General features: G+C 41.3%; 1 protein-coding gene across 2 annotated transcripts in view; it reads right to left on the bottom strand.

Moving 5' to 3' along the window:
- Positions 1-19594, bottom strand: part of LOC308477978 (gamma-aminobutyric acid receptor subunit pi-like) — a 43936-nt gene that overhangs the window by 10846 nt on the left and 13496 nt on the right. For both annotated transcript variants that reach the window (XM_081007207.1, XM_081007208.1), the window contains exons 3-6: positions 18034-18137; positions 13390-13457; positions 12775-12992; positions 8747-8829 (exon numbers count right to left, since the gene is read on the bottom strand). In XM_081007207.1, the coding sequence (XP_080863333.1) occupies positions 8747-8829; positions 12775-12992; positions 13390-13457; positions 18034-18137 (473 nt within the window). The remainder of the gene's footprint in view (positions 1-8746; positions 8830-12774; positions 12993-13389; positions 13458-18033; positions 18138-19594) is intronic.

The raw sequence follows: 19594 nt of genomic DNA, 5'->3' as shown, positions 1-19594 counted from the left end.
GTTTCATTTAAAGACCATCTGAAAGAGCTTGTGTGGCTATCTGTCTAAATTCGCGTGTGAATGCAACATTCACTTAGTAATAATATAACCAAACTTAAAATGCACAGATCCAGAGGTCAGTTTACACTCCTTTTTAATACGTGTAAAATCATACAGGCTGGCCCTCTGCATGGTAAGAAAGGGTAGATCTAAAAATCCCCCTCCCATATGAATCGGCCAGAATGCTAGTGTCTCTTCACCAGCAAAACAGCTACACCGGGGGGGGGGGGTGTTCTGCTGGTGTTATCCGTGTATGTTTTATTCTGGAGGCATGTCTTGAGTTCTGGGGGCAAATCATGACTTCTGTCAAATCCTGAATATAGGATTGTTCTGCTAGTAATTTTGTGAAGTGAAGAAAGGTAGGCTCCTGCGCTGGCAATGCAAACACTATGTTGTGAGAGAAGGGCTGGGCAAGTATGTCCATTTTGGTTACTCTTAGTTTCTCACTTTCCCAATCTTAAATTTGGTTCTCCACATTTCCACATCAGAGTACAACTTTTTAGAAAATATATATCTATATATCCTGATGAAAATTCATCAGCATTTTAGTGGGAATTCCTCATATACACATTTTTGCAAAGTGTTTCCCCCTCCCCCAAATAGAATGTGGTTTTGTATGTTATTTTCACTAATACATGCATTTATACTCACACATTACCCTAGTATATGTAGATTTGAACACATTACTTGGCTTGAAAACTGCATTGCAAAATTTGGAGAGGCACAACTTTCAAAAGATAGCTCTGTTTCAGTTTTGTATTGTTTCAGAAAGTGTGACTCACGTAAGTTCACCTGTAAACGTGAACTAAATGGAATTTCTTCCCCCATCGTGATGTGAGAGTTGATCCTGTAAACCTCACAGTGAAATACTTCCCTCTGAAAGCTATGCATTTGGGCAACTGCAAAGGAGGTCATATTGTTATATTGGCCTATGAGAATACTGCCCAGTCTTCACACATTTCCCCGCAGTGTATGTACAAACGGTTGCTGCAGCAAATGTTAGTTATGAACATGAATATCAATACTGCTCCTTGGTGTCCTGCAATGTATACTGAGGTCTGCAGCACAATGACATTTACGCTGATGTGTGAAACAGCTTGAAGTGTCACATCAAACAGATTATAAAATGTTTCAGTTTCAGCCTGCCCGCCCGCCCAACTGTGCAAATAGCCAAAGGAGAGCAAAGCATTTCTCAGAAGCCCCGGAAGACTAAAGAGAGCGCTACTCATCCATTTGGCTTCAGTAAGCCCCCTCTGCATTCTAAAGAGCAAGGGCGAGCTGAATAATGAGGGGATTTACAGGATATTCTGCTGCGAAAATAAATACTGATTTGTAATTTTATTAATTCCCTTTGTGGCTGCAAAGGCAGTTTTAGGCACGCAGGCAAAGTGAAGTTCCTTCTTTTCAGAACTCTCCTTGGAAAAGGCAGGAGACAGGTGTCAGGCTACTAGAATCCAAAGAATTGGCTAGTTAGTGCAAATCAGTACATGGGATAGCCAAACCTCATTTCCCCGCCCCGGCACTTCCATCTTTTCAGGGTTCAGCCTCAGTATATTCACCCCATCCAGTCAATCACTGCTGCCAGACTCCAACACCTCCACAGCCTCTCCTGATTCCAATGGAATGGAGAGGTAGAGCTGTGTGCCATTAGCTTACTGATGACCCTGCGCTCCAAATTAAGCCCCTGTTCCATGGCTCCCTCTCTCAATATCTCCTCCTTGCCTCATTATCCTATTTCTTCTGCCCATTTTAAATAAATGAGTTATTAGAGCAGACTTAGGAATAGCATTCCATTCCTTCACAAAGTTTCCAGAATTTAAGTGGCTATCTGGCCAGGCAAACCTTATATTTATATCACCCCTTCTTTCAGCTTCCCATTTCTCTGCCATTTCCCTGTGCCATAGTATTTATAAGCTTCTGTTTTAATTGTTGTATCCCACCCAGGGACCTTAGGGTGAAGGGTGGGGAAATCATCACCATCATCTCTTGCCCCTAGGATTGTTGTTGGCATCCGTCTGTGTCAGGAGACAATGGAGGAGTGTGCCTTTGTCAGTGAAGTCAAACTGTTGGAAGGTTACAGCACCTGCTGTGGCTGCAGAGACCAATACAGGAGAGACATGTTTTGTTACAGGGGCAGATGAAGGCATCTGGTTGTCCTGCTGCAGATGCAACACGGCATTTCTCCTCTCTGCAGTCCTCCCAGTGGCCATTCCTCGTCTGGTCACTGCTATGGATGCATGACCTGACTGTCTCCAGGCACTGCAGTCGTCTACAAGGGAATTCCACATGGTGGGGTTGATGTTGCCAACCTTCATGTCATGTTTGCAGACATCTTTGTAATGCAGAGTTGGTCTGCCAACAGGCCTGGTACTTGAAGCCAGCTCCCCATCCTTGAAGAGGATCCTGCCATCTTCCATTCTGTAGACATGATCAAGCCAGTGTAGACGATGCTGAACCTCTTCCATGTTGATCTGTCCCCTGGCTACTTCTGTCCTTTCCACCTGTTAATCCTTGCTAAACCAACCGTTTCCTCGTCCTTCACAGAAGCTACACTGAAGATATTCTGACAACGCTGATCTCTGAGAAGCCGGCATGTCCATGCACATTCTGTGCCTTAAACCCAGTTCAGATAATTAGCTGGAAGCTTTCCTTCCAGCTAAGGTTGTGTCTGCATGGGAATCTCCTGCTTTATAATGTGTATGGCCTTTAAGTTCTAGAATGTCATGAACTGGCAGGATGGCAGTGAGGAGAAAGAGGATCCTGGCGAGGGGGGTAGCTGGGACTAGGACAGCAGGGCAAGCTGGGAATTGGGAAGGCAGTACTCACAGGGCGACAGATGGTGAGGGGATATAGGACAGTACACAGTAACCAGAGCGGCAGGACCCATCCTCAGAGCCAGAGGGCCCCCTGTCCCCATGAACACGGTGGCCTCTGAGGCATAGTGAACAGCAGGAGTCTAGGAGGCTGAGGCAGGCAAGGGCCCATAGCCCAGCTCCCTAGCTGGCCAGGTGGGGCTTGTTGGCTCTGGAAGGAGGGATGTGATTTCTCAGCTGGAGTAGGCTTGGAGCAGGTGAGGGTAACCTGCCTCATCAAGCCCAGATGCTTCAATCAGCCTGCAAAGTATGAAAAGGAAGCAGAGCTGAGGTGCTGTGTCTGCTCAACTGCCCTTATTGATGGACTTTATCTTGGACGCTCCTGGGCCTCTGCAGGACTATGCTTTGAATTTGACTCTGGGCGGTCTCCTGAGTGGGGGACTTCAGGCTTCCCTACTTGGATTGACCCTGGACTGCATTTCCTGGCCTTTGGATTGCGGACTTTGGGCTTTGCTTGTATGGTTGACCCCTGGGCTTTGGACTTCGGACTGGACATACTGACTTGTGGACAGGTAGGCCCAGGGGTTCAGGACATAGAAGGAAGGAGTGTTTTGGACCAGAACATACTCAGTGATTTTTGTTGCTGCTGTTAGGAGGGCTTCCTAGTTTCTTTCTCTTCACACCGGTGGAATTTCAGACCCATCTTTTTTTTAATACCTTAAAAGCCTGCTTCAGGTTAACTAAATATTTAGAAATGAAAAGGGGTGTGAGAATATTTTTCTGCACCTGTTTGTGTGGGCACACTGTCAAGTGTGTATTTTATTTATGCACACACACACACTGGTGGCTTTCCCTTCCATGTTCTGTTCTATCACCACCGCCTTACCTGCTGCTTAAGGAAGAAAGAGAACTCACGCTCTCTACAAATCCAGTGTGAAAGGTATGGAGAGAATGATGCCATCTGGACACTGATTGCAATGATACCTATTCCATTACTGCTAGTATCTAAAGAAGATGAATGGTATGCTATTGAGGCTTTGGCAGGGATAATTATAATTTGTGTTTGTTACAAATCTGTTACACCTGCAGCAGATCTTGTAATCAAGAGTGTTATAGTTATTGATAGTATAAATGTGCATATTTTAAAAAAAATTGTCCCTGAGGATGCCTCAGTAATTGTCTCTATAGCTTAGATCCTGGAAGGAAGGAAGAGAAGGTTACACCTGCAATACAGGTGCAATCAACATGGCAAGGGAAGAATTAAGAGGGTGCATTTAATCCTTCCCAAAACAGGCCACGCAACTGTTCCTTTCAACTAGGTTCAGTCCTTATGCGCATATTACGGCAATATGAAATTGTGTGAAATTTCCCTAGAGGTTATTCTACTTTATTGCTGCCATTCTAGGAACCGGCTGTCATAACGGCCATTACTGCAATCAAGTCTGCAGTCCTGAGGCTGCTTGCTAAATCCTGCACTCAGCGGCTACAAATGTTGCCATTACTCTTTTCCAAAAGCCTGTTATAATCTGCTTCTAATTGAGAGTCCTTTGGCGATATTACTTGTTTTCCTCCAGACGTACACATTATTTCCAGTTAACAAGGGTTTGTTTGCTTTTTTTTGGTACTAGAAACCTTTGCGTATTCATATTGACTGTTTTGACAAGGGCACACTGATATTTGCAGCTTATTTTGAGAAGACAGCACTATTTATCCAACAACTGTTCAAACTGAACCAGGAAGAGTGGAAGTGCCACACAGATATGGACTGGATCATTATAGATTGCTCAGTCATTTCTGATCTTGATTCTCCTACCCTAGAAAGGGAGCAACAAATGTCATGTGATCCATTTTTATTGCATTGCTATGTTTTTCCTTCATTCATTCCAGAGACACCTGTGTGCTTGTTGAATGGCAGATGGTATCATTCAGAAACCCTTTGTTTTCAGGTGCATAAAAGGATTTATTTATCTATTTTGCTTCCCGGGGGGAAATGCATAAATACAAGGCTTTGTTGATTTGTATCTCTTTAAAGTCATAATTGTAACTCTTTCCACAATTTCTTTTTTTTTTTTTACTGTTTATTACTACAGTTCTCACCTGGGGTGGGATTTTTATTTATGCTACTAATTTCAGTTTATTGTTCTCTATATTTTAAATTCTTTTATGGAGTTCTCCACCCCCTTCCTGTAAACCACCTTGAGGGGGGGAATGTGTATGTAAATACATAGTACATCACTTAATAGTAAAAAAAAAAAAAATAGCAAACATTGCAAACTGAAAATGGTGCAATCCATCAAACACTGTTTCTATGCAAGCCTCACTGAATAACAAAATCAATCCAAATTTTAGGAAGCCAGCATAATTTACATTGGGATAAATTATGCTAGTGTAATTTACCCCTGTTCCAAACTCCACTCAGGAGCAGGGTTAATGCTGGCTGAGCCAGCCCGAGTGCGGGGGGGGGCATTTGTTTTGACTTGTTTTTAATACTGCGTTTTAATGCTGTAACCTGTCCTAGGACCTTAGGATGAGGAGCAGCAAATAAATAGTGTTTGGCTTGCAGCACTCTTTTGGCTATTATAAATTCTGCTGAGTTACTAGGTCACATGACCGAGCTAAACAAAGTTTGGAATAAGTTTCCCTCTGACCCACCCCTGCAATGCCCTTGCCACTCCCCTGGCACACACTTTTTTTGAGACTTGCTCCCACCATGACTCAACTTAGAATTAAAAAAAAGCCTTTAAAAAGGTCTTTCTCTTTCAGTATTGTGACTAAAGATTCCAATTCATCACGAAATAAGTTAGAGAAATTTAGAATATATGGGATCCTGATTCAGAGTGAATATTTGGCCTGGGTCATCTTTGAGAAGTAGCTTACGATGATGTGGTCTAGTCATAACTGAGCATGCAACCTACACAACAGAAACGGTATTTTATCCACCTCTCTAACATTGGAAGCATTTTTTATTCTGGACATTTATTTTATCCCCCACTAGGCTATGTTTATCAAACTAGGCAATACCACAGCTTTTTATTTTAAGGGTGAACATCAGGATCATTTTATTTCCCCTATAAACTTCATGTTCCCTGGAGGCATCTAATGTTGGTTTGGAGGTTCTAACAGCTATAATAGGGCCAATTCTGTTAGAATAAAGTCAACTAATATTTGCTCAGTTTTAGAAAATGAATGTGTGGCCCACTTTGTGAATAATTGTGCAATTGAGTTTTGCTTGCATGAATGGTGTCAGAAGTTAAGACTAAGCCGGCACATTCAGATGCTTTCAGACAGAAGACATGGAAAACATAGATTGCTGGACAAGACTAGGGCACATCTTTATAGAAGAAGAGAAATGTAGCTTGAAGCACAGACATTTTAAATGGTCAGAAGTCTTGAACTGAGACTATTTGGAGAGGTGGAGAGAATTTGCCTTTGTGGCTATAATCCTGCACAGATTTATTAATGGGATTTAGGCAGCCTGGCTGTGCAGAGAGTGGCAGTCAAGAACTGCATTTGTAATAACTTTGCCTGACTGTAAAGGCTGAAATGTGAGCACTGGCCTTGCCAATCACAGACCCTCCAAGTGTCTGTTTTCCAGGGACAGTCCTAGATTTACAGAAGCTGGCGCAGTTCCTGATTTCATCCCAGGATGTGCTGCTTTTCCTTAGAACATCCCTATTTTCAACGAAGAAATGTTGGAGGATATAGTTATATGACCTCCCTGAACCACCCGAGTGGCTGGGGCAACCCAGTCAGATGGGTGGGGTATAAATGTTGTTTGTTTGTTGCTATGGAATAGGAGAAATGTTGGAGGGTATGCAGACAGGTACACAAATCTACCTTATGTGTATGAAAATATGCCAAAGAATTCTGTATGAAACCGAGCAAGGAATTGCTCTTCTGATTTCAATATTTATTCAATCTTATTTATCTACAACATTTCTTGAGACATTCTAAGGCCTGGTTGAGGCGTTATATCATGGCTCCCAACTGTCTGTGCTTTGTTAGAACAAGAGCAAGCAGTGAGCTCAAACACTCCCTCCTACTCTCTTATGCAATGACTTAAAGTTTCTGTTAAGTTGTGGGTGAACATATCAGACGACCCAGCGATTCTTCAAACAGCTCTTGTTTATTCACAGGCCAGAACAGAACTGAACTGAAGGGTTCAGTCAGCCTGCTTATATAGAGCTCCAGTACAAAGTAACTGTAACAATTTTCTAAAACTATCCAATCACTGAACGTCACTTTCGATCCCTTATTTGCATAACTATCTACAGTATCCCCCTGCTGGCCCAGGGTGAGAACTTCAGTACATAACAGTTTCCCATAGAATCTAAACCAGAAACTTGTGGTTTAAGTGTGCCTAGAAGCCAAACTATGGTTTGAATGTATAGTTTGGAAACCAGGACTGTAGGCAGTGCTTAAACCATAGTGTCCCTGTTTTGGTATCATAGAAAACTGATCTAACAAACTGGGAAGCCTTTTCTCAAGCTGGCCAGATGACAGAACAGGAGGGCTGAAGAGCACTTCAGTAGCTTTGCTTGCATGCCGTACGAAACCCTAGTTTGTAACAAACTCACATTTAAGGTGACTGAGCAGTGTGCTTCTGCATACTGCCCCAAAGCTCCCACTGTGTCGCTTCTGGGTGTTGCTGCAAGCCAGGGTCTGGTTTGTCATGTGCTCCAAACCTGAGCTCATGGTTTGCTTTGCTTTGCTTTGGTTTGCTTTGCTTTGCTTTGCTTTGCTTTGCTTTGCTTCACTTCGCTTCGCTTCACACAAACCCACAAGCAGTAGCTAATATTTGTCCTTACCTTGCTGCTCATGTTTTTTTAGGGAGGAGGAAACAAAGCATGAGCCTGGGTTCAGAAGTCACAAGAAGCCAAACTCTGGCTTGTTTTGGCTGCAGGATAGTAGTATCAGAAATTTTTGCCACATAAATGTTCGAGCACTGTGCATCAGTACATTAGACTATTGTTAGTCCTGTCCCCATGCAAAACTGGTATGGGCCAGGTACTGATGAGTCTATCCAACCCTATCTCAGCCTCGTTAAAAACCATAAAACATTAGTACTAGTGAGGTACAGTAGTTTTCATTTGAAATGTGTGGAATTAGCAAGACACCCAGCAATGGGAAAGAAACAAGTACATTTCCTATATACGCACAAATTCTCAGGCCCAATGCATGTTTTATTACTGTGCAGCTGAGCAACCTCTTCTGTGTGGTCAGAGGTCCAGCTGAAGTTTGCTAGAGGCAATCATGCCGGTTGCTTAGATCTCACCGGATACTTTCCCCATCTGCTCCTGTGGAGGCTTTGCACTGACATGGAAATATTTCAGTGGGTGGGAGCCCTACATGGCTGCCACTCATTAAGAGAAGAGAAGAGCCCTGCTGGAGCAGTCCAAAGGCTTGTCTAGTCCAGCATTCTGCTCTTACATTGGCCAATGAAAGCCCACCAGCAGGACCTGAGCACAGGAGATCTCTCCCACTCTTTCTCTCTGGCAACTGGTACTCAGACGCATATTTTTGAATGCTGAGCCTCAGCTGCAGAGGTTTTAACTTCTAAATCCTGTTGCCTCTTCAGCTTCAGCATCACCTCCTCCCAGTCTGCTCCCTCTTCTCCCTCTGTGTCGTTCCACCACTAATCCCCTGGCTCTGAGACATCTTTCCCCTAGGGGTTCCCCATCTGCTGCTTTCCACCACGCCTCAGCATCCAGCTAGCCCACGACACCGTCCTATTGAATTCAATGGTGCTTTCTCTCAGGTAAGTGGGTTTAGGATTGCAGCCTAGCACTACCTGGGAGCTTCTTTTGTAGCACCCTCTCTCCAGTGTCCCTGCAAATGGGCTCCCTTCCCTGCCCCCTTCCCCTCTCTTTGTTAGAGGTAATAAAATCACTTACAGCTTTCCAGTTGCAAGGTGCACGTCTGTTTGTCCATAGGGTATTTAGTCAAATCCATACTACAGGCAACTGTTGTAGTTATCCTTTAAAAGCAAAGTACAGATGGTTACCATCCATGCATCATACTGAGCACTGAAAATAGAAACAAATTATCCTACTTATTTGAGCTTTTTTAAAAAAGGCAAAACATATGGCTAGGGGGGAAAGATCGGCTGATGTTTTTTGTCAAAGGACAGCTAGGGAATAAAGATGTGAAATTATTAACTCCTTTACACCCCACTTCATTCTGAATCTTAGCAAAAATGAGACGGTGGAAAACAAAAATGGTTAAAAACAAATGCAGTGCTTGAAGGTAAGAAAACAGCAGTATTGTAAGTTAAAAGGCGTAAGCAGCAGCCTAAAAAATGGAAGAAAAATGGACTTCCGGGGAGGTGCCTCCGGTAATAGCGGAATTCCTCTGATCGGGAGGAATCTGCTCCGTGGGAATCTGGGTCTGGCCGCCACGGCGAAGGTGGAGACCCGTTAAAATCACAAGCGGGAGAAGCCTGTGAGCGTGGGATTCGGCGGGCACCTTTTGCACCTCCCCCACTCGCAGGGAACCCCGGTTTTTGGGGCTCCGGAGCGACGTGGGGTGAGCGGCGCAGTGCATCGAATCGTCTGCTTCTTCAACGGAGCGAAGCCACATAGCTGTTGCCGGAGAGCGCTGACCTTTTCCTGTGGACAATTTGACTTTAAAGTAATTACCCGTGAGTAGAGCTGAAGCGGAAGAATTGGATTTCTAAATGTTTAATTTGGTACTGTAACGGGGAGGTCCAAAACAGGAAGTCCGCCTTCCCCTTTTGTAAATAGACTGAGGCAATGAAGTTGCAAGCTGGAGTCCTGGAAAGCCTTTTGTAAAAGATTAAATTTCCAGCGGTAAAGAACATTAAACCCCCTCTTGGAGGCAGGAGAAGAGAGGGGGAAGTTGCGGATTGAGAATGCCTGCGGGAGAGCGCGAAGAGATTTAAAACACCGCCGCTCTGACCCTGGAAACGGGCTGCTAGCAGGACTGACGTCTTTTGGAATGTTCATTGACAGCGTTTAGAATGTTCATTGACAGCTAGTTAAACAAGAGAAATACATTGTTTCTACTGTCTCCGGCTGCTTTAAAAAGGTGTAAAAGTAACTGAAAATTGAAACTAATTTTGGATTGTTTAAAAGAGGATACTATTGACTATTACAAATAGAAACTGTTTCCCCCTAGTGGAAGCCTTTGAAACCGGTTGCTTTACAAGAGCTGGGCTAAGGGAATTTCCAGCTGCAAGTTAAAAACCGTGAGACTCTGGGACTGACCTTGAATCTTTTAAGTGTTATGGTAAATGGAAGAGGAAAAACAGACCAGTCAACTGCTGACAAAACATTAAGGTCTGGGAGGACTTGGCAATAATCCAGGAGAGGTCCATCATTAGGCCCCCCTGCTTCTTCTGTTGCTGCCTTTGTACCAGTATATTTAAAACCAAGAGGAATGTCGACAGAAGAGGCTTCAGTGGCTGCATTATATAAGATAAATGACTCACTGGATCAGCTTAACAGGAAAATGGACACGATAAATGCGAAAGTGGATGTTTCAATTACTAAAATTAACTTAAATACAGAAAGTATAAATAACACCAATACAGAAACCACCCAGAAATTGACACAGGAACCTACTTTGATACGGCAAACTGCGGAGGAAGCCAGGGAAAAAGCTGTTGTTGCTGAATGTAAAGTAACACAACTGGAGAGAAAGAGAAAGAGAGCCCCAGCCCTACAGAGGCAATTTGATGAACATAAGTTGACGCTTGCTATGACTGAACTTAAAGAAAAACAGACGAATTTGAGGATTAGAGTTCACCTTTGGTGGACATGCCCAAGGATTAAGACACTTTGGGAGATGATTCATAACGAAATGAAAAAGGTATTTAAATATACCCTTTTGAAGAAACCAGAGGCCTTTCTCCTGGGCATGGTCAGCCAATTGGTATTAAAGAAGGATAGAACTTTTTTCACATATGCAACAATAGCAGCAAGAATACTTATTGTGAAGTACTAGAAGACACAAGATTTATCTATTCGGGAAGAATGGCAGATGAAGTTGATGGACTATATGGAATTGGCGGAAACGACTGGCAGAAATCCGAGACCAGGGAGAAGAGTCGGTGGAAGAAGACTGGAAAAAGTTTAAGACTATTTATAGAAATATTGTAAAAATAATGAAGGTTAGAAAAATGTTGGAATGAAGTTATATGGCTTCAGTAGAAATGTTATAAGGAATCAAGTATAAATAGATTAATAGTGTATTAAAGGGAAAAATAAGGTTAGAATATGTTAAGATAATTATAGGATAGAAAACAGAGGAAGATGGAAAGGAATTGCTGAAACAATTAACAGAAGTGGAATACAAAAAGGGAAGTGTGAGGAGGTCGTGGAAATAAGGGAATGAAAGATAAGATATTGAAATTGTTTTGTGTTTTAAATGGTTTGTGTCTTGTTTTGTTAGTCTTATGTTGTTGTTTTTTTCTTTTTTTGTTTTTCTGTTTTGTTGTGTTTAAACGGTTGGAAAATTAATAAATATTAATTTTTTTTAAATGGAAGAATTATTTAGCATCAAAGGTCTGTAGTAGTAGTAAATAATAATAATAATAATAAATAATGCATGCTGCCTGGGTTACCCCAGGGACTCTGGGAGGCTTCACCCAGAATAAAAGTGTATTCAACTCACATCTGGAGGAAGCCTGATAGATCTTCACTGGGAGGGCATTTCACAATGATGGCACTACTGCTGAAGACCCTGTCTCTTGGGCCCACCTCACAATGGTTTGACTCTGACCTGGGAGACCAGGGTTCAAATCATTGGGTGACCTTGGGTCCGTCACTCCTTCTCAGTCTAACCTGCCTCACAAGGTTGCTGTGGGGGTTGAATGGGGAGGAGGAGAACCATGTCCACCACCTTGAGCTCCTTGAAAGTGAAAGGTGGTATATAAATGGAATAAATAAAATAGAAACAGTGCAAAATTACAGTACAGTCACCATCATCTCCCTTTGTCTCAGCACCCTACTGCAGCTTCTCCCAACTTGGTGCTCACCAAAAGTTTTAGATTACAGCCTCAGGAGACCCAGCAAGTGTGGAGAATGCCGTGGAATGATGAGAACTGTAGTTTAAAACATCAGGAGGGCACCAGGTTGGGAAAGGCTGATATACTGTAACTCCTTGTATTTGCGCAATTGAAACAACAGCATATTTTCCTGTTTATCCCTGGCTTCATTTCCCTTTCTATGTTGCTTTGCTTTTTGTCTATAGTAAATGTATTTTTAAATTAGTTGAATTGGGATTTACTAGATAGATAGATATAGATAGATAGATAAAGATTAAGCGCTTCAGTTGGAATTGCTACTCTTCCCTTTTTAGATCCTGAAAAAGGTTACCCCAATTGTACAGAAACAAATTTTGAAAATAGTTGATAATATTTCAATTCATCTGCTCTGGCCATCAAAGTGAGAAGGATGGCAAGGCAACACAGTCCTCACTATGAACTGCCTTCATGACATTATCAGCTAGTCAGATCTTACTGGCCATGTGACATTGTCAATCATCATCACACTGGCTATGTAATCCCATATTGTTGGCTTCACATATGCAGCATGAAGCAGTCCCTGTTTTCTTCTTTTAAAAAGATGGTGCCAGAGGATTTACTGATGAGACAGTGAACATCTGAACTTGAAAAGAGGTGAGCGAGGGATGGTGAAAGCCTCTAGGTGAACATTGGCACAGAACTGATACAGCTCTCCCACAAGCAAGCTTTCCCATTAACTGTGATGGAGGGGAGAGCAGCTCTGAAAGTATGGAACAAATAGCTGGTCTAGTATAATGATTATAATCTATCTGGTCTAGTATAATGATTATAAGCAACGTAGCTGGTGAAAGAGGATCCACTTAAAACAGTCACAATTCATTCTAATCAATCTCAGAAGGGCTCTTTGAAAAAGCACTCTTTGGGCAATGAGCATACCTTATGGCATAAAGGACTGTTCCATTGGGATATATTCTTATTAGACGGTTTTCAACTGTGATATCATGAAGAAAAGACTTTTTTGAGTCCACTATAAAGGTGTCTGGTACCCAAAGCATCTCCACAAGGCGGCCATCTAAGCTTAAGCTCTTGTTACCCTCAAAACAAAGGCGTTCATCAGTCCATCGTTGTCTTAGGAATATGGTAGCTGTGTAATCCTAGGAAGAGAGCACACTTTAAAACAGACAGCTAACTAAATACATTATAACACACATACCCCTTTCGTTTGATCTGCTATATGTATGGAAACAACAACTATTATTAACTCATAGCAGTTTCAAAAGGGATAGGTTCTCAAAAGCAACTCGCTACATGCCTTTTGTGCGTGAAATGCTGTTCTTGCACAGCACTGGATACAAGCTTAGCAGTATGAATTAAAATGGCCATGTTGCCCCAAAGTGTGTTAGTGAGGTGTTTTGTTTTGTTTTGTTTTTTTAATGATATTGGTTCCTTATTCTGAAAGTTTAGCAAAGATGCTGGAAGCAAAAGGAGAACGAAAGAGTTTCCTGTTATACTTAATGCAATATGAAGTAAGAAAAAAAACCACTACTATACCATGTTTATTTCCGATATTGTGTCAATGCTTGCTATATCCATACTCATTCCTACGGAGACAGGGCCATCTGAAATAGATGCACAAACATAGCATAAAATTAATATTCAGTCTATAGTAAGAGGTTGTGGTCTTTGTTTCGGTACTGAGAGTTCATCACTATGCTGTGGCAGATTACATGAGACTGGAGCTAAAAGCAGGACTTCCAAGGTCAGTTTTCCTGAGGGAGAAAGATTAGTCTCACAGGAGTTTCTGCGGGCCCGATGTGGTCTTGGAGCAAACATGTGAAGACAACTGAGCACATTTTGGAGTTGTTTAGCCAGCTTTAGCAGTTTCACTGGGTAGGGCTTCCTGGATAGGAAACAGTGCAGAAATCCCTATATCACAGAAATACAGTGCAATGTATCCATTTGGAAATAAGAATGCACATCAAAAATTGGACATTAAGGCCAAATGTATTTTTTTTTAAAAAAACCTGATGTTAATTTAGCAAAGATGTTTAATACTAAAATCATATAATGATGGGGGGGAGGGGGTCTGTTTGATTCAGTCCAGCAAGAATTAATTTAATCCTGTTCATTAATTTCAGTGTGGGTCTACTCTGTGTGAAACACTCGGCATATGCATCCTTCCATGTTTGTGAAATCTTCAGCAACCCTGCTGTTATTGAAGTAATTCAAAGAAATGCTGCCCACTTTTCTGCAGTTTTGGGAATGATATAAAATTGACAAAACTGCAATGAGGGTTCCCTTCCCTCAGTGACTTGCATCCTTCTCCTTCTTCCAGATGTCCACTGATGGTGCAATTGCTTCTGGGTTTGGCATGTGAACAAGTTGCAAATGTGTCCGAGGAGTTATTCTTCAGAGTTTAGTCTTATTACAGAAAAGGGCTTTTCAAATTTAGTCCCAGCAATTCACCTTAAGACAGGAGGAGTGGATACTGTTTGAAAATTTCCAATATTTAAAGGAAAAGAAAACAGTTGCCGCATTTAGTGAAGCCAAATGGACTTTGCATCTCAATAGATGAGATTTCCAGGTAAGTAGTCATGCAAGTCAGTTGCAGCAAAAACAAGAGAGGCCTCATTTGAATGTAATGATAAACTACAGTTTATCACTATGGCAATGAGCTCAGGCAAACTTTGGGTTCCCCTTCCTTCTTCCTTCAGCATGGCCACTAGGAGGACACTGAAAGCTTCCTCTTTTTTCTTTCTCTTTTTACAAATAACAATTTGCCCTTTTGTCCAGATATGGACAAACTTTGGTTAGCTTTAAGTTGTTTTAATGAAACAATCCAACTTCAAACCTTGGTTTATGAAGCTGGTTTATTCCAGTAAACCATAGCTAAGATCAGTGGCATGTGGTGAATTTTTTCGTAGGGGAACAATTAGGGCCAGAGGTGCCAGCTTGCAAGGGGGTGTGAACATCGCAGCTCCTTCTCTAAGCTGGGCAGAAGTTTCCTGGGCTTTGGGAAGGAAGCACCAGGGGGATTGGCCTAGTCCCACTAGCCCACTGATCTCACACCACTGACTAAGATGAACCACAGTTTAGGGTAAAATGTTCCAATCTCTTTTTTGGAGAGAAGGAAGGGGGAGGCATGCATGGCAGAGACTTACCTGGGCTCATTCCCATAACAATAAACCATTTAGCATTATGTCCAGTCGTAACCAGAGAGTCTTGTTGCACCTTAAATACATAACCATCTTCTTCACCAAACCTTTATTAGGCATTACAAATAAAGGCTGTCATAAAACATCCATATATAAAAATTTGAAATATATACAAATAAACAGCCATGTAAAAATATGTAACAACGAGGATTTTCATTGGAATTTCTTCCTGCTAAATAGTGCCATTCACCACTCTATGAGATACTATTGATAAAAACTCAGCCACCCTTGCAGTTACTTCCAGGTTAATATCATACAGATAGAATTTGATATTTTCATTGTGCCGTGATGTTAGATACCCAAAAAAGGAGGTAGCTTGCATTTGCGTAGCTGGTTGTACAGTGGACAGTAGAAAATATGTTCTCCTGTGTCTGGCACATTCAAAGAACATCTGCAATGTCTATCATTTCTGGGGATGTTTAAATATCTGCCCTTGACAGAAGCTGAGGGGAAAACGTTCAGTTGGGCAAACATAAAGGCCCTGCGTTGGACTGCAGTTATTAATTTTGAAATATAAGTGACCCTGTTATCTGGTGTACTTAAACCATAGAACCTGGGGGAGCAAATTTTATTTACAGCTGGCTTGATGTTTTGTTTTTCAGTGTCCCTTAATCGGATTTGAATATTGCAATAAATTTATTGGTAACTTGAATTATGCAAGAGTTCTAAGTCAATACCGATAGATCTGATTTTGCTATGTAAGAGCTGAAACCATTTGGAATTATAAGAATCCTTAAGTAAGTCAGAGAGCAGATTCAAAGGTTGGCAATGGAAATGGCAACGCAACCACAGTATTTTATAGTGCTAGCCTACACCCAATATTCCAGTGTGTATATACCTAGTTCTGCACACATTGCCCCTTACTTGATTGGACTTGGGAGCCTCAGAATACATCTCAAGAAACTTGAGTGTATCTTATCTAAATCACTATTATATGCTTGTATTCATATTGGGATCCCAAAAAGTATTTGGGATGACACTTTAGCTTGAAAAATTTGAATAGCAGCTGGTATAAATTGGTTACCTTTCTGAAAATAAAAGCAAGCTACCAACCTGAGTGCCACAACCAGAGAGTCTTGTGGCACCTTAAATGCATAATAACGGTTGTAAGTCTTCAAGACTCTTTGTTGTTTCTGATTGATAAAATGATTTAATGTGTTGTAATAAAATAACCAGATAATATACGCGAGATTTATTCCTCTAATGGTAAACTGGTAAAATTTGACCAAATTGTAAAAAAGATTGATCCCAAGATCCTTGAGCTTACCTACTGCATCATTAAGGGAAGTTTTTGAAATTATTCTTGCCTCTCTCCAGTAGATGGCAATAGAAAACTATTCCCTTTTTCCAGCTTTGGAAGGCCAGAGGGCTAAACCAATAAAGGTTAAATATCTTACGATAGATGTGAATGCTTTATTTTGTAATGAATACTGGATTAATATGTATAAACTGGAAATTATTACTTTTATTCAATCTAATGAATAAAACAGTTTTGCAATGAAATACCATTTGATGAGAGACAAGGATGCATAGAATGCATTGAAGCTCAACTAGAAATTTAACATATTTTACTAGGCAAGAGCCAGAAGTAACCACACTAAGGTTACTTCCAATGCAAAGTGAAGATTATGTTTAAACGCCCCAGAATTCTGTTTTATGCCATTACACATCATCAACTTCTTCAAATAGCTCAATAAAATATTAGGCAATGGTGGTAGGATGTTTAGAACTGAGCATTCAAATGTAGTCACCTGCTTCTGCAACCCACACTTTTAACTTCTTGTTTTAAAAACTGAAGGTTAAGAGCCAACAGTTTCACATCCAAAGTTCCCACGAAACCAGGGATTCTGCTGTAGATTCTGCTTTGGCAGCAAAGCCAGCCAAATCTTGAAATTCAGTATACCCTGAGATGCAACCTGTTCAGACTGTGGTGCGTTTTGTTGTTCCATATTTCATTCTCTGTGTTCAAAGCATCTGTCTCCCAGGGCAACGGGGGGAGGAAAATCAGCACTGAAACATCTGTCTCTACTTTAGTCTAACTCATTTCACAATTATTTAAAAGGAGGGGTTTAATGTGGAGCCCAGTGCATCCCTCAGATTTGCAGTAGTTGTAAATGATGTTCAGCAACCCACTTTAAAATAAACATACCATTCTAAATTATTAACTGGGTAGATGGTATAAAACTGTATTACTCCCCAGCATCTAATATACCTATATGAAATTTGATCATTATTTATAATTATGCATAATGCATAATTTGGAGCATATAGCAAGGATTTTGTTGTTGTTTGAAGCTGCTGCTGCACAGCTGAAGAAGCAAACTGGATACTTTCTCCTCAGTCTTTTTATAGTTTAAATACACACAGAGAAGTGGGTTCTTTTTCAGCAAACAGGAAGAAAAACAACCTCTGGTTCTTCAGCATTTCCAACTATTATTTTTACTAGGCACTCTGGTACCACTTGAAAGTGCACAAGGAGCCAGTGGTGTTCCCTAGAGATCTAAATTATGAAACATGTCACTGTTATGACAGGGCTGTAGAGGTCATAAGTTAACACCAAAACAGTCTATATAGTACGGACGATAGCAGACAACACATTTCCCTTCTAGCACATGACTGGATTCCTTCTGATATCTGGATCTTCTTAGTTAGCGAATGTGTTCTTTGCACCACAGGCTCCTCAATTCCTTCTGCACTTTGCTTTTGGGCCATTATAAATAAGAATCTTGACTATACAGGCCGGTCTGTCACTTCTGTTAGATATGGCAGATCATAGTTCGGTATCACAGGGACAGAGCTAACCCTTCAGGTTCCTTCTAAACCCTGCAGCTCGGGAGATAGAACAACCTTTTAAAATGACACGATGCTGCCAAAGATACATGACTGAAAAGGCTTTAATTGTGGTTTCATTTCTCATTTTTCAGTTGTTCTCTAACTCTCAGAAGAGCCTATTCCCATCAAAACTTTTTTTCCTACTTACTGTCAAAAAATGGTCGCAGATACTTGTTATATCCTTTCATTATTTTCTGTATGGTTGGAGGAAGAATTTCACCCTTTTCTTCAGCCGGAGAAACTTGTGTTAATCTAACCAGGAAAAATAACAGGGAGTTTATTCTCAGGCTATTGTCACAGATGAAACGCTGTGCCAAATTTCTAACACAGAAGTTGTGTTGCTTTTCCATTTCATAATGTCTACATGTAGCAAGAGCATTTCCCAAAATGCCAGACTTGATAAAGCTTTAGTCCCCCAAGGAGCAGAATCTGCCGGTTTTATATCTGGCCCAAATTTGGTACAACTGACCTGATAGCTGAATGAATTTCTAAAGTGTTCAGTGTTTGCTTACCGTTTCTGCAAGATACATAATAGTAGGTAGGCTTTTTTCCATCCGATAAAATGAAGTTTATTTTTATATACCATGAAATCTGCTTAGTCAAATTTCCCCAAGGGATAAAATACATCAGAAAATATTTTTGCATGCCACAGCTGTTCTCTGCACCCCAACCTGGTGTCCTCCAGATGTTTTGCTCTACAGTTCCCATTAGCCCCAGCCAGCATGGTCACTGGCCAGCAATGATTAGAGAGTTGTATGCCAAAATGTCAGAAGAGCACCAAGCTGATCTACAGTTTCCATTTCCAGAACAACAATGAATTTTGTTCTGGTACAGACAAGTTACTATAGTGATCAGGTATGAGCTGTGGCAAAACTAGGCCTCATACACTCCTGAGTTCAGAGTTGCCCAAACTTGGGTCTCCAGCTGTTTTTGGACTACAATTCCCATCATCCCTGACCACTGATCCTGCTAGCTAGGGGTGATGGCAGACCCAAGCTTGGGAAACCCTGCCTTAGTGTATAATAGGAAGAGAATGAAAGATTCTACTTGCACTTAGAACCAGTAGCTATATTACGTTCAAACCCAGATCTCTATGGTTTGTTCTGACTATATTTAGTTAAAGCAAATTATATCCAAAAGTTAACTCTAAGAGCCCTGATGTTTATTTCAATGACATAGTATCCATGTGTATATTTGGGGGAATAACCCATATGCATGTGAACCTGTATGTGTACTGATGATTATCACATATATATCAAAATCTAAATTATGATACAGGAAGTGCAAATATACCTCTGTGTCCTCTTTGCACTGAACTTAGGCAGGCCAGTGGATCCAATTGGTTCTCATGCAATAAAGATATCACCTTTGCAACCTGGTGCACAAATAATATGAAACTTCATCCCATAATCCTATAATCCACTTGATCTGCTGGTCTATCTATTGAGTGCGCCCCCTGAAAAACCCACCCTCACAGTTGCCTGTGCAGGGATGATGTTCCCTATCACAACATACAAATCAGATGCAATTATTGTTGACAGGTATCTGAGGATAAAAATTCAAATGTGATAAAATCCTGCATAGTTTATGAAAGCAGACGGCTGGGGAGCAATACCTTGAAACACAATCCTGCTCTGGAACCATTTCATTCACTCGCAAAGAAACTTAACATGTGTGCACCATGCCCTGCCATGGAACGCATGACTGAA

The sequence above is a fragment of the Podarcis pityusensis genome (assembly GCF_964106645.2).
Source record: "Podarcis pityusensis genome assembly, chromosome: 5".
NCBI lineage: Eukaryota > Metazoa > Chordata > Lepidosauria > Squamata > Lacertidae > Podarcis > Podarcis pityusensis.
Note: the sequence above shows the minus strand (reverse complement) of the source record. Positions and strands in the feature narration are given on the sequence as shown.